Consider the following 15409-nt stretch of genomic DNA (forward strand, 5'->3'; position numbering starts at 1 on the left):
GGTTTAACTCCTTTGTCTGTGTGTTCCTGGGTCTGCAGGGTAGCGGTGGAGGCACTGCGGATCCTCCTGGCCCGGGCCCAGCTGGACGATGTAGTGAAACCCCTGGACCAGGAGGGGGCCTGGGACAAGATGAAGGACCCCCAGCAGCACATCACCGGGGTCACCCTCCTCGCCAGGTACACCCTGACCCTAACCCTGGCTTCATGTCCACATCCTGGTTCAACCCTAACCTCAGCTCTAACTCTTTCTTCATGATATGTACAGTATAGCTACCCTATGTGCTGTACCAGTTAGTGTGAGGTGTGTTGTTTTCAGGGCCATGGCCAGGCACGCAGGCCCTCGTCTCCCGGCCATAGTGGAGTGTCTGTGCCCCTGTCTCAACAACATCTACGAGTGTCAGAGGGTCACTATCACAGCCTTCTTCTCTGAGGTGAGCCAAGCCCAGGGTCCACTGTTGTAGGTCTGTAAGGTGAGCCAAGCCCAGGGCCCACTGTTGTAGGTCTGTAAGGTGAGCCAAGCCCAGGGCCCACTGTTGTAGGTCTGTAAGGTGAGCCAAGCCCAGGGCCCACTGTTGTAGGTCTGTAAGAAGGAAGCAATATGGTAGAATGTCCACCACCACACTGATAATTCCTATCCAGAACCTTCACATCTGCAAACATATAAATCCTATGTCACACCAAGCAATTTGGATGCAATTTCTGTTGCAGATGCAAGTGACATCAACTTTGCTGATACACAAAGCAATTCAAATGTAATAGAAATTGCATGCAACATCCAATCCTGTCATACATCACGGTTTCATAAATGTTGTTTTGCCAAACGTTTGGAAATTGTAACATAATTGATGTAGACAAAATGCTGGCTGTACAATTTAGCTAGCTAGCCAAAATGTTGCCAATTTGCCAACCATGTTTTGCCAAGCTACTGTAACTAGCTAGCAAACCAAGCTAGCGATGAGCTCAGCTAGCTAGCTAGTGAAGTTCATGTTGGACAGAAATGTCTGGGGGAGGAGACAGGTTAAAGAAGGATTTTTAAGCCTTGAGACAATTGAGATGGATTGTGTGTGTGTGCTATTCAGGGGGTGAATGGACAAGACAATATAGAAGTGCCTTTGAACAGGGTATGGTAGTACAGCAGGTTCTAGGCACACTGGTTTGTGTCAAGAACTGCAACTCTGCTTACTAAGCTAACATTTTGTTGATGTAATTAACCCCTTAGTTTAAGCACTAAACGATCTCCATATAGTTCCATGTATTTTCTAAAAGTGGTGCACGGCTACCTTCAGACTAGTCGTATGAGGGTTGTGGGCGTCTTGGAGCAAAACAACTGACATGTACGTGTTTGTGAGGGTCGTATTAGTGTATAGCCCAAACTGTTCAGACACTACAGACAGAAGTTGGCAGATCGGCTGTACCGTCTTCAGACAAGTCCTGTGATGCTTGTAGGGGGGGTCGTAAGGCAAAACATGTTGTTAGAGGGGCTGCCCACGTCCACTCTAGGGGGTTTAGAGGTGTGACAGAGTTAGGATGTCAAACTGGACATAGTGGCTTTACAGTATTATAATACTTAGAAAACCATTTTAATTGCCGTTGTCACCAGGAGTCAAAGTACTTCACATTGCATTTGTTGAGCTTTTGTAGGTCTGCTACATGTATATCTCAATGTATCGGCTTCACACTGTGTTCTGTCTCTGTGTGTAACGCAAGTTACTGAACCACTGGCTTCACACTGTGTTCTGTCTCTGTGTGTAACACTAGTTACTGAACCACTGTGTTCTGTCTCTGTGTGTAACACTAGTTACTGAACCACTGTGTTCTGTCTCTGTGTGTAACGCTAGTTACTGAACCACTGTGTTCTGTCTCTGTGTGTAACACTAGTTACTGAACCACTGTGTTCTCTCTGTGTGTAACACTAGTTGCTGAACCACTGTGTTCTGTCTCTGTGTAACACTAGTTGCTGAACCACTATGTTCTGTCTCTGTGGGTAACACTAGTTGCTGAACCACTATGTTCTCTCTCTGTGGGTAACACTAGTTGCTAAACCACTGTGTTCTGTCTCTGTGGGTAACACTAGGTGCTGAACCACTGTGTTCTGTCTCTGGGTAACACTAGTTGCTAAACCACTGTGTTCTGTCTCTGTGGGTAACACTAGTTGCTAAACCACTGTGTTCTCTCTGTGTGTAACACTAGTTGCTGAACCACTATGTTCTGTCTCTGTGTGTAACACTAGTTGCTGAACCACTGTGTTCTGTCTGTGGGTAACACTAGTTGCTGAACCACTGTGTTCTCTCTGTGTGTAACACTAGTTGCTGAACCACTGTGTTCTGTCTCTGGGTAACACTAGTTGCTGAACCACTATGTTCTGTCTCTGTGTGTAACACTAGTTGCTGAACCACTGTGTTCGGTCTCTGTGGGTAACACTAGTTGCTGAACCACTGTGTTCTGTCTCTGTGGGTAACACTAGTTGCTGAACCACTGTGTTCTGTCTCTGGGTAACACTAGTTGCTGAACCACTATGTTCTGTCTCTGTGTGTAACACTAGTTGCTGAACCACTGTGTTCGGTCTCTGTGGGTAACACTAGTTGCTGAACCACTGTGTTCTGTCTCTGTGGGTAACACTAGTTGCTGAACCACTGTGTTCTGTCTCTGTGGGTAACACTAGTTGCTGAACCACTGTGGTCTGTCTCTGTGGGTAACACTAGTTGCTGAACCACTGTGTTCTGTCTCTGTGGGTAACACTAGTTGCTGAACCACTATGTTCTGTCTCTGTGTAACACTAGTTGCTGAACCACTGTGTTCTGTCTCTGTGTGTAACACTAGTTGCTGAACCACTATGTTCTGTCTCGTGTGTAACACTAGTTGCTGAACCACTGTGTTCTGTCTCTGTGTGTAACACTAGTTGCTGAACCACTATGTTCTGTCTCTGTGTGTAACACTAGTTGCTGAACCACTGTGTTCTGTCTCTGTGTAACACTAGTTGCTGAACCACTGTGTTCTGTCTCTGTGTGTAACACTAGTTGCTGAACCACTATGTTCTGTCTCTGTGTGTAACACTAGTTGCTGAACCACTGTGTTCTGTCTCTGTGTGTAACACTAGTTGCTGAACCACTATGTTCTGTCTCTGTGGGTAACACTAGTTGCTGAACCACTATGTTCTGTCTCTGTGTAACACTAGTTGCTGAACCACTGTGTTCTCTCTCTGTGTAACACTAGTTGCTGAACCACTATGTTCTGTCTCTGTGTAACACTAGTTGCTGAACCACTGTGTTCTGTCTCTGTGGGTAACACTAGTTGCTGAACCACTGTGTTCTGTCTCTGTGTGTAACACTAGTTGCTGAACCACTATGTTCTGTCTCTGTGGGTAACACTAGTTGCTGAACCACTGTGTTCTGTCTCTGTGTAACACTAGTTGCTGAACCACTGTGTTCTGTCTCTGTGGGTAACACTAGTTGCTGAACCACTATGTTCTGTCTCTGTGGGTAACACTAGTTGCTGAACCACTGTGTTCTGTCTCTGTGTGTAACACTAGTTGCTGAACCACTGTGTTCTCTCTCTGTGGGTAACACTAGTTGCTGAACCACTGTGTTCTGTCTCTGTGTAACACTAGTTGCTGAACCACTATGTTCTGTCTCTGTGGGTAACACTAGTTGCTGAACCACTATGTTCTGTCTCTGTGTGTAACACTAGTTGCTGAACCACTATGTTCTGTCTCTGTGGGTAACACTAGTTGCTGAACCACTGTGTTCTCTCTGTGTGTAACACTAGTTGCTGAACCACTATGTTCTGTCTCTGTGTGTAACACTAGTTGCTGAACCACTGTGTTCTCTCTGTGTGTAACACTAGTTGCTGAACCACTATGTTCTGTCTCTGTGTGTAACACTAGTTGCTGAACCACTGTGTTCTGTCTCTGTGTGTAACACTAGTTGCTGAACCACTGTGTTCTCTCTGTGTAACACTAGTTGCTGAACCACTGTGTTCTCTATGTGGGTAACACTAGTTGCTGAACCACTATGTTCTGTCTCTGTGTGTAACACTAGTTGCTGAACCACTATGTTCTGTCTCTGTGGGTAACACTAGTTGCTGAACCACTGTGTTCTGTCTCTGTGTGTAACACTAGTTGCTGAACCACTGTGTTCTGTCTCTGTGTGTAACACTAGTTACTGAACCACTGTGTTCTGTCTCTGTGGGTAACACTAGTTGCTGAACCACTATGTTCTGTCTCTGTGGGTAACACTAGTTGCTGAACCACTGTGTTCTGTCTCTGTGGGTAACACTAGTTGCTGAACCACTGTGTTCTGTCTCTGTGGGTAACACTAGTTGCTGAACCACTGTGTTCTGTCTCTGTGTGTAACACTAGTTGCTGAACCACCACGTGGTGACAGAGCTGATGATGATGGATGTCCTGATGAACAACATGATGGAGCGTATCTCTGACCCCTGCTGTACCGTCCGCATGCTGGCCGTCAGGGGGCTGGGGAACATCGCTGTGGGATCACCTGAGAAGGTATGACTGATTTAATCTTACCTCAATGTGGCAATATTACGCAGGCAAAAGTATTAACAGAAGTTTCAAGAGATACCAGAGGGTTAGGGTTAGGATATACTACAGAGCAGGATCAATGAGTTAGCCAGATATCTTTTATAAACAACTCAAAATATATATTTATTTTCTGGTTCATTAAGAATTCTGAACTGTGTTTTTGGTTGAGTCAATTAGACCATGCCAATTTCAAGTATATAAAATAAGTTATTTCAGAATATTTAAGCAAGTTATCTGGCTAACTGGTTAATCCTACTTTGTAGTATATCCCTCTGGTCCAACCAAGACCGCAGCAGAGGGGAACAATGTTTCAGACAAATATGGATCTCTATGTAATCACAACCTATACAACATCTATTTTATAGGTAAATAAATATGCCAAGGAGCTGCTGGCTGCTATGAGCTCTGGGATGGAGGAGAAGGACGACCCTGGGAAACTCATCACTCTAGAGGCCATGTCGGGCCTGTCCAAGGTGCTCCTCTACCTGGACAAGAAGAACGTCCAGCTGCTGGTCGTCTACATCTTCATGAAGATCAAACCCTTCCTGGAGAGTGTGAGTAGAGCAGAGACACACGTCTCTGTTGTCATGGTTACACACTGCTGCAGCCCACTGTTGGTAGAGTTACCACCCTGCTGCAGCCCACTGTTGGTAGAGTTACCACCCTGCTGCAGCCCACTGTTGGTAGAGTTACCACCCTGCTGCGGCCCACTGTTGGTGGAGTTACCACCCTGCTGCGGCCCACTGTTGGTGGAGTTACCACCCTGCTGCAGCCCACTGTTGGTAGAGTTACCACCCTGCTGCGGCCCACTGTTGGTAGAGTTACCACCCTGCTGCGGCCCACGGTTGGTGGAGTTACCACCCTGCTGCGGCCCACTGTTGGTAGAGTTACCACCCTGCTGCAGCCCACTGTTGGTAGAGTTACCACCCTGCTGCGGCCCACTGTTGGTGGAGTTACCACCCTGCTGCGGCCCACTGTTGGTAGAGTTACCACCCTGCTGCAGCCCACTGTTGGTAGAGTTACCACCCTGCTGCGGCCCACTGTTGGTGGAGTTACCACCCTGCTGCAGCCCACTGTTGGTAGAGTTACCACCCTGCTGCGGCCCACTGTTGGTAGAGTTACCACCCTGCTGCGGCCCACTGTTGGTAGAGTTACCACCCTGCTGCAGCCCACGGTTGGTAGAGTTACCACCCTGCTGCGGCCCACTGTTGGTAGAGTTACCACCCTGCTGCAGCCCACTGTTGGTAGAGTTACCACCCTGCTGCAGCCCACTGTTGGTAGAGTTACCACCCTGCTGCAGCCCACTGTTGGTAGAGTTACCACCCTGCTGCAGCCCACTGTTGGTAGAGTTACCACCCTGCTGCAGCCCACTGTTGGTAGAGTTACCACCCTGCTGCAGCCCACTGTTGGTAGAGTTACCACCCTGCTGCGGCCCACTGTTGGTAGAGTTACCACCCTGCTGCAGCCCACTGTTGGTAGAGTTACCACCCTGCTGCAGCCCACTGTTGGTAGAGTTACCACCCTGCTGCAGCCCACTGTTGGTAGAGTTACCACCCTGCTGCGGCCCACTGTTGGTAGAGTTACCACCCTGCTGCGGCCCACTGTTGGTAGAGTTACCACCCTGCTGCGGCCCACTGTTGGTAGAGTTACCACCCTGCTGCGGCCCACTGTTGGTAGAGTTACCACCCTGCTGCAGCCCACTGTTGGTAGAGTTACCACCCTGCTGCGGCCCACTGTTGGTAGAGTTACCACCCTGCTGCGGCCCACTGTTGGTAGAGTTACCACCCTGCTGCGGCCCACTGTTGGTAGAGTTACCACCCTGCTGCGGCCCACTGTTGGTAGAGTTACCACCCTGCTGCGGCCCACTGTTGGTAGAGTTACCACCCTGCTGCAGCCCACTGTTGGTAGAGTTACCACCCTGCTGCGGCCCACTGTTGGCTTGCCTCTGAAGCTAAGCAGGGTTGGTCCTGGTTGGTCCCTAGATGCTGCTGGAGGTGGTGTTGTAGGGCCAGTAGGAGGCACCCTTTCCTCTTGTCAATTATTTTTTTTTTTTATCCCAATGCCCCAGGGCAGTGATTTGGGTCATTGCCCTGTGCAGGGTGCCGTCTTTTGGATGGGACGTTAAACACTTATTGTTAGAGTAGGGGTGTTAACCCTGGTGTACTGGCTAAATTCCCAATCTGGCCCTCATACCATCACGGTCACCTAATCATCTCCAGTTTCTGATTGGCTCTTTCCTCCCCCTCTCCCCTGTAACTATTCCCCAGGTTGTTGCTGTAAATGGGAATGTGTTTTCAGTCAACTTACCTGGTAGAATAAGGGTTCAATCAAAAGAAATAAAGAGTTGAATCCTGGTCTCTGTACATTGATTCCATGTACTGTAGCTTTTGTCTATTGACTTTATTACTTTTGGGCGGCAGGTAGCCTAGTGGTTAGCGGCAGGTAGCCTAGTGGTTAGCGGCAGGTAGCCTAGTGGTTAGAGGCAGGTAGCCTAGTGGTTAGAGGCAGGTAGCCTAGTGGTTAGAGGCAGGTAGCCTAGTGGTTAGAGGCAGGTAGCCTAGTGGTTAGAGGCAGGTAGCCTAGTGGTTAGAGGCAGGTAGCCTAGTGGTTAGAGGCAGGTAGCCTAGTGGTTAGAGGCAGGTAGCCTAGTGGTTAGAGGCAGGTAGCCTAGTGGTTAGAGGCAGGTAGCCTAGTGGTTAGAGGCAGGTAGCCTAGTGGTTAGAGGCAGGTAGCCTAGTGGTTAGAGGCAGGTAACCGAAAGGTCGCTAGATCAAATCCCCGCGCTGACAAGGTAAAAATATGTCGCTCTGCCCCTGAAAAAGGCAGTTAACCCACTGTTCCTAGGCCGTCATTGTAAATAAGAATGTGTTAACTGACTTGCCTAGTTAAATAAATAAATAAAAAATTATAAAGTTACTGAAACTTTGCAAGGTTGCCCTCACAAAATAGGTTTCTTACCACAAGGGCCTTTTGTAGTTAATAACATAAGACATACAATTTAACCTGAGATGTTACAAGCGTCATTGAGGTGTATGTGGTTACAGTTTAACCTGAGGTGTTACATTGAGGTGTATGTGGTTACAGTTTAACCTGAGGTGTTACATTGAGGTGTATGTGGTTACAGTTTAACCTGAGATGTTACATTGAGGTGTATGTGGTTACAGTTTAACCTGAGGCGTTACATTGAGGTGTATGTGGTTAGTTTAACCTGAGGTGTTACATTGAGGTGTATGTGGTTACAGTTTAACCTGAGGTGTTACATTGAGGTGTATGTGGTTACAGTTTAACCTGAGATGTTACATTGAGGTGTATGTGGTTACAGTTTAACCTGAGGTGTTACATTGAGGTGTATGTGGTTACAGTTTAACCTGAGGTGTTACATTGAGGTGTATGTGGTTACAGTTTAACCTGAGATGTTACATTGAGGTGTATGTGGTTACAGTTTAACCTGAGGTGTTACATTGAGGTGTATGTGGTTACAGTTTAACCTGAGGTGTTACATTGAGGTGTATGTGGTTACAGTTTAACCTGAGGTGTTACATTGAGGTGTATGTGGTTACAGTTTAACCTGAGATGTTACATTGAGGTGTATGTGGTTACAGTTTAACCTGAGATGTTACATTGAGGTGTATGTGGTTACAGTTTAACCTGAGGTGTTACATTGAGGTGTATGTGGTTACAGTTTAACCTGAGGTGTTACATTGAGGTGTATGTGGTTACAGTTTAACCTGAGGTGTTACATTGAGGTCTATGTGGTTACAGTTTAACCTGAGATGTTACATTGAGGTGTATGTGGTTACAGTTTAACCTGAGATGTTACATTGAGGTGTATGTGGTTACAGTTTAACCTGAGATGTTACATTGAGGTGTATGTGGTTACAGTTTAACCTGAGATGTTACATTGAGGTGTATGTGGTTACAGTTTAACCTGAGGTGTTACATTGAGGTGTATGTGGTTACAGTTTAACCTGAGATGTTACATTGAGGTGTATGTGGTTACAGTTTAACCTGAGGTGTTACATTGAGGTGTATGTGGTTACAGTTTAACCTGAGATGTTACATTGAGGTGTATGTGGTTACAGTTTAACCTGAGATGTTACATTGAGGTGTATGTGGTTACAGTTTAACCTGAGATGTTACATTGAGGTGTATGTGGTTACAGTTTAACCTGAGGTGTTACATTAAGGTGTATGTGGTTACAGTTTAACCTGAGGTGTTACATTGAGGTGTATGTGGTTACAGTTTAACCTGAGATGTTACATTGAGGTGTATGTGGTTACAGTTTAACCTGAGATGTTACATTGAGGTGTATGTGGTTACAGTTTAACCTGAGGTGTTACATTGAGGTGTATGTGGTTACAGTTTAACCTGAGGTGTTACATTGAGGTGTATGTGGTTACAGTTTAACCTGAGGTGTTACATTGAGGTGTATGTGGTTACAGTTTAACCTGAGATGTTACATTGAGGTATATGTGGTTGGGTCTGAGTTTATTTGAACTATTCCTGATATCAGTCCAACGTCTGGCACCGTAAAATATGCTTTTCTCTCTTGGTAACACCGCATATGGTAATATGCATATTCTTTCTCCCTACCTGATAGATTAAGGTGAAATTACACCAATCTCTTACACGGAACTCAAACCGGCTGTGTGCGTCCGCCATCGTGCGCACATTTATTTTGTCCCCCTACACCAAACGCGATCATGAAATGCAGGTTAAAATATCAAAACAAACTCTGAACCAATGACATTAATTTGGACAGGTCGAAAAGCATTAAACATGTATGGCAATTTAGCTTGCATTTGCTAGCTAATTTGTCCTATTTAGCTAGCTTGCTGTTGCTAGCTAATTTGTCCTGGGATATAAACATTAGGTTGTTATTTTACCTGAAATGCACAAGGTCCTCTACTCCATTTTATCCACACACAAAAACAATCAACCGAATCGTTTCTAGTCATCTCTCCTCCTTCCAGGCTTTTTCATTGTTTAACTTTATATGGTGATTCGCATCTAAACTTTCATAGTATTACCACGACAACGACAACCGGAAACAGTTCGTCTTTCAATCACCCACGTGGGTATAACCAATGAGGGGATGGCACCTGGGTACCTGCTTCTATAAACCAATGAGATGGGAGGCAGGACTTGCAGTGCGATCTGCGTCAGAAATAGGAATGAGTTGTATTTTAGCTATTGGCAACGCAGACGCTCGCGAGCAGTGTGGGTGCAATAATTGAATAACAGATTCCTAAATGTATTTTGCAGCGCACGCGACACGAGCGGTGTAGTCAGGGTGTTAGAGACTAGTGGCCTCTGAGGAGGATGCTTGTGATGGGGCTACAACGTATGAAACAGATTTGTAAGGCTTATTAGGTTTCACTTCTCTTCTCAGAGAGAAGGCAAGATATTATATATTTGTGTATTGGGTGTTTTCAGCTCCTAGTTTCTCAGGGCCAGATTACTATCATGTAGAAGTTGACAGTATCAAGAAAAGGACAACCTTGTTTTAATAAATGGATGTTAGACTGTGTTAAACTGTGAGTCGCTCTGGATAAGAAGGGTTTGATCTGCTAAATGACCAAATGTATTAAATGATGATGGGTTTAGGTTGGATCCTCTAAAGGTTCTGTTATGTAGGTCTACTGGTGTGTGTTAACGTTATGATGGGTTTAGGTTGGATCCTCTAACTGCGCTCCTGTACTGTTGACCCAACAGGAGAATGATGAGATCCGCTGTGCCTCCATCATGCTCCTGGGGAACCTGTCTAAGTTTGGTTCAGGAGAGCCTGTGTTCAAGGACCAGATCCACAACGTACTGGTCAGCCTGCTGCTGCACCTCAGTGACCCCAACCTGCAGGTGGTCAAGGTGGGTAACCTCACATCAACACTCAGGCAGTGGACTTGGGAAACTATGGTTCTAGAAACTGGTTTGATGTTTGGTACAGTATACCTGTTGTCTAGTTTTCTTTGCAGTCCCGTGCTTTACATACCTAGAATTAATCTGATATAGTCTGGTTTATATCATAGATTGATCTGATATAGTCTGATTTATATCATAGATTAAAGTAAATTACATGTTATTACGTCATCATGTGGATTGAACTGAAGCAGCCTTTGTGCCGAGACTAAAAGACTGTTTCCTGTCTTTCTCCGTACAGGCGTGTAAGTATGCCATGCGAGTGTGTGCTCCGGTGGTGGGCTCAGAGCTCATCACCACTATGTTCCAGAACCATCTCCACGAGGACAAGAGTCTGCACTACGGAGAGTTCATCAACGACCTCACCAAATATATTGTGAGTTGATCACTGTCTAATACCGTAATACTCTACTCACCATCCACAAACTGGTACAGACCTCACCATCGGCCATCAAAACCAGTAACGGAGATCTGGCATCAGAACGAGGCAATTATTTACGTACTGTAGTAAACAGCTTTTAAATGTGTTGCACGCTATGCAATCAGTAGAGCAGTTGCCTTGGAAACCCACCTTGAATAATGTTCTATTACAAAAGGTTGCGGTTATTTTTCTATTTTTATATGATAGAACTGTTATTTGATTTGTCCCCAGATTCAAGACTTCCCTGGCATGCTCAACTTCTACCACATCACTGTCATCCAGTTCTTCAAAAGCAACTGGGCCGAGGTTCGGGCCGGCGCTGCTATGTTTATCGGTAGGTAGGGAAACTGGTCAGGGTGGGATGTCTGTTTTCTTTATCTCCGTTTCCTCAACTTCACCTCAACACCAGGGTTGGGGTCTATTCCATTTCAATTCCAGTCAGTTCAGGAAGTACACTGAAATCCCAATTCTCTTCAATGCTTTTCAATAAGGAAAAGTGTAATTTGGTTTATCTTGTGAATTGACCTCAACCATGCTCTACACGGCTCTGTGTCTCTGCTTCTGTAGCTATCCCAATGTCTTTGTAGTCATTTATGAGTTAGAAAAATGTTGGTCATTTTTCAGACAGTGTTCTGTTATAATATAGGATAAATGTCATAATTAGTTCTAATTTCAAGAAGAGAATATCAATGAAGCTGTTTGCACAAACCAAATATTCTCTCTAATTGACCATGGTAGAGATTTTCACTTAAATATTTATCCAATGAAATGTTAATGTCCTTTATTTCTTTGTAGGTTTCCTTCTGGGTAATCTTCCTGAGGAATTATTTTCTCACATCAACATGGGGAGTGTGACCAAAGGTAGGCTTAGCGGTTTCTCTAGTTCTACTTCCCCGTGAGTTGGGCCTGTTGGAACGGTTGTTCTAGTCTGTGTGATGAGTACTCCTTCCATGTGATATTACTGTAACTAAATGTGTATGTTGGGCCAGGAGTTATTCCTGCTCAGATCCAATGATCAGGGAAACCTACCTCATACTCATTGTCTTCTATGCAACGCTAGTCCGACAGGAGTGAAGCCCCCTGGGGGAAGACAATGACCTCATGTGTTCTGTGTGTGGTGTCTCCCAGGTCTGGTCATGCTGCTCCAGGACCCAGACCCAGTGGTGAGAGTCAAGGCAGCTGAAGCTATGGGCCACTTCCATTGAACAGACACACATCCTGCCTGCCATGCATTACTTCATTAGCTGTTTTAGAGTTGTTACTGTTTTCCAAGAAGATCATCTGGTACTTCACATGTTGACAGTGCAACTTGAATTAGTCCTTGAAAGTATGTACTAGTGACCAAAGACTGTACCTCCATGTATAGAACAACATGCATAGCACTTTGGAGCAGTATTATGAAATCTGAAATGTTTTGAATTAGTCTTTTAGAATGTTAACAGTGTGTTAGGGTTAGGTCAATGGGCCTGACCTCCGCTGAGCTTAGGGTTTAGCTGAATTCCAAATCGAGCCCTATCCCCTCTTCCCTAGGCACTCCTGTAGACCTGAAGGGATTAGAAAGGTGTAGGCGATATGGTAGTTACTTCCTTCACCTTTTGCGGGGAGGGGCTAGGGGTTGATCTCCAGCCTCCACTCCATTCACACTAGTCTAGTGGATCAACCACTGAAACACACGTAGGGCTGGCACTATTACCCTGTAACCCACGGTTATGGATGAAGACCATAAAGAAAATAACCGCCATGACTGTAAAAATGATGTGCGGTTCAGTCACTTTCTTCTGCAACATGAACTCTTAACATGATTAAACTTTGTAATGTAGAATGTGCATTCAAATGATAACTGGTGTGGCTCATGCAATGGAATGTACTGTACTTTTTGTAATGTCTATTGAGTTGAATCACCAAATCACAGCACATATTTTACTTCCTGCTTTGGTCCTATGGGTACACTCGCAATGGCTGCCAGTCCACCCATTATGCCAACGTTGAGTTGAATGGGGACTCCCGTTCTATTCATTGTGTTTCTATGGCAGCACATGCAGGAGAAATGTGCGTCTACATTTATTCATTTGTATTTTTTTTGCTATTTGAACGGTTGTTACGGTGACCGCAGTCATTTGGCTGACCAAATTGCCGTCCTACAAAGTACCATGACCATCACAGCCCTCCACACAAGGATGAGCAGTTATTAGCCATGTCCAAGGAGGCTGTCTGTCAGCAAGGAACCAAGGCCCAAACCATCCCATGTACCCGTTCTTACAGTTACTTCTGAGGCAGAAGGGATTTCAGAGGCTCCCATTTATTCTCATGCTAGGATTGTCTAACAGGACTGCATCCTAAAACACTATTGTAGCTAGTTCAGAAAATGTCTTGTAGGAACAGGAGTTTTCTCCTGACCACAAGACCTCACCAGGAGGGGAGAAACAGGCCCTAGTTATATAGTTATACTTTGAGGGCCCAGAGTTTCTATTTGTCAGGTCAGGGGAAATGCCTGGGTCACTTTCATTAGGACCTCACAATAGAAAATTAATACGGGAAATTCGTATCGTTGGACTAGTCCAGATAGTCCCTCCCCGTTTTCAGTCAGTTTTCTTCCGTTTGGTGCCTATTGAACGTGACCCCTAGTCTGTATCTGTTCTTCTTTACCCCAGGTACAACATGTACGCAACCAGGCACTCCCGTGGAGTCGCTACAGTGCCAAATAATCAGACCTGGATTTAAATACTATTTGATTTATTTCAAAAATGGTGTTTACTTTAATCTGCCAGAGGGGCGGGGTTTGCAGTTTTGCCAGCGCTATTCTATTGGTTCCATTGTGCCAGCAGGCAAGCAGAATTAAGAACACCTAAAGTAATTAATGATTTCAAATAGTATTTGAACCCATATCTACAAATAATAGTTTTACTGGGTAGCTGCATTAAGATGGACGCAATAACCTTTTCCTATCTCTCCTTGTCTTATCTCACCCTTTCTCTTAAATGATGGAATGCACTTAACTTTTCCACTCCTATCCGTTTCATGTGATTGGGTTAGGGTTCTGATTTATAACAGGTTATGAGGTCTTAAGCAATGCCATTCCTGTCAAGTAAGTTTTACGTTGCACTACTTAATCAGTCTGTCATTGTACACGGTGAATGACACATCCACATGTTTTTGTTGTGTTACTGATGGGTAGAGATGTTTGTCTGTGGTAAAGTGCAGTATAGGCACTATTTAATGTGTTGCCTACATTGGGTAAAATTCCTGGTAATGAAGTACAGCTGGATTGGACCTGTGTGTCTGTCAGTGTCTGGGGTGTTTGTGGGATGTTGAAGGGTTACTGAGGATGATGGCTGTTCTGTTGGACCAGTCTTTGTTAATGTAATATGTTAATGTGACATCTTTCAATAATGGACATGGGAAAAGTGCACTGTATTGTGTATGTACACTGTGTCCATTTAAAATGGAAATGGGCCTTTTGATGTTGATGATGATGATGGCAATCATATTTTATTTTGAAAATATTAAAGTGACAACCTTAAAATAACTGGTGTCCTGAGCCTTTTGTGTCACAACTGTTCAAAGGAAAGAACTAAGACATAACACATCATATGGTTATTAAAGCTGTTTTATAAGGAAAATATGGAGAAAAGTTCATATATAAAGGAAAGGTGCTTATATACTATTGAGGATACGAACCTTACTGTACAGTATGTGAAAGCTTATTTGATAACCTGTGGGAGTCCCCTGCTCTCCTCACACAGCTTTCATCTGGAACGGCATCTGTCTGATGGAAGTGAATTGGGGAATAAGATTTAATTGTGTCCATCAGAGCAGTTTTTCTAAATGACTAATGGTTTTAATATATCTCCTGAAAAGCTCACTTCAAAGTACTGTCCACTGGGTCTCTTCACAACTCCTCAAAAGGAAGAGAGGAGAGTATTAGAAGGGTAGTTTGAAGACTGAGAAGAAAGTGAAAGTCTCACCCAGCAGTATTTGGATCCGTAGTGTTCAAGGTGAATCAAACAATTGGTGATTAAGGTAATTTAACTCTAGGCCATATCATTTCTGTTACATTCACTGCACGTTCTAACTGGACACTGTATTAAACTGCAGTCAGCAGATTGGGGTCTCAGGCAGTCTATGAGATAATCAACGCCTAATAGAATAGAATACATAGCGGCGTATTGAATCTGAGTCAATTTAACTTAATGACGAAACAGGCAGGCTTGTTGAATATAATGGGCTGAACCTTGATAACCACTAGCCCATGTGAATGACTGGATGTCCTCTTCAAACTGCTTACAGTGACTGCTCTGCATGAGAAACCCATATTGTCTAAATAAGCAATCCAATCTCAAGATACGTAATGGTGATTTAAAATGATCAGTGTCATTGCATTGAATGGCACCGGTGTTCTCAGGTCAACACAGTTAATTTCAGATAACAATTGGTTTACCGTAAATGGCAGCTCCACATTGTCATGCAGGTTATTTCAAATCTTAATTGACCGTCTTTAAATAATGACTTTGAAGGTAATGCAATCATATACTG

General features: G+C 44.6%; 1 protein-coding gene across 4 annotated transcripts in view; it reads left to right on the forward strand.

The window, feature by feature from the left end:
* The window catches only part of mroh1 (maestro heat-like repeat family member 1), a 40738-nt gene extending 26336 nt beyond the window's left edge, over nucleotides 1-14402 (forward strand). For all 4 annotated transcript variants that reach the window (XM_071396131.1, XM_071396133.1, XM_071396134.1 and 1 more), the window contains 9 exons: nucleotides 39-176; nucleotides 316-430; nucleotides 4357-4503; nucleotides 4905-5093; nucleotides 10255-10404; nucleotides 10697-10831; nucleotides 11108-11210; nucleotides 11672-11737; nucleotides 12005-14402. In XM_071396131.1, the coding sequence (XP_071252232.1) occupies nucleotides 39-176; nucleotides 316-430; nucleotides 4357-4503; nucleotides 4905-5093; nucleotides 10255-10404; nucleotides 10697-10831; nucleotides 11108-11210; nucleotides 11672-11737; nucleotides 12005-12081 (1120 nt within the window). In that variant the 3' untranslated portion in view covers nucleotides 12082-14402. The remainder of the gene's footprint in view (nucleotides 1-38; nucleotides 177-315; nucleotides 431-4356; nucleotides 4504-4904; nucleotides 5094-10254; nucleotides 10405-10696; nucleotides 10832-11107; nucleotides 11211-11671; nucleotides 11738-12004) is intronic.
* The last annotated feature ends 1007 nt before the right edge of the window (nucleotides 14403-15409 follow it).

Source organism: Salvelinus alpinus, chromosome 4 (genome assembly GCF_045679555.1).
Source record: "Salvelinus alpinus chromosome 4, SLU_Salpinus.1, whole genome shotgun sequence".
In the NCBI taxonomy this organism is placed as follows: Eukaryota; Metazoa; Chordata; class Actinopteri; order Salmoniformes; family Salmonidae; genus Salvelinus; species Salvelinus alpinus.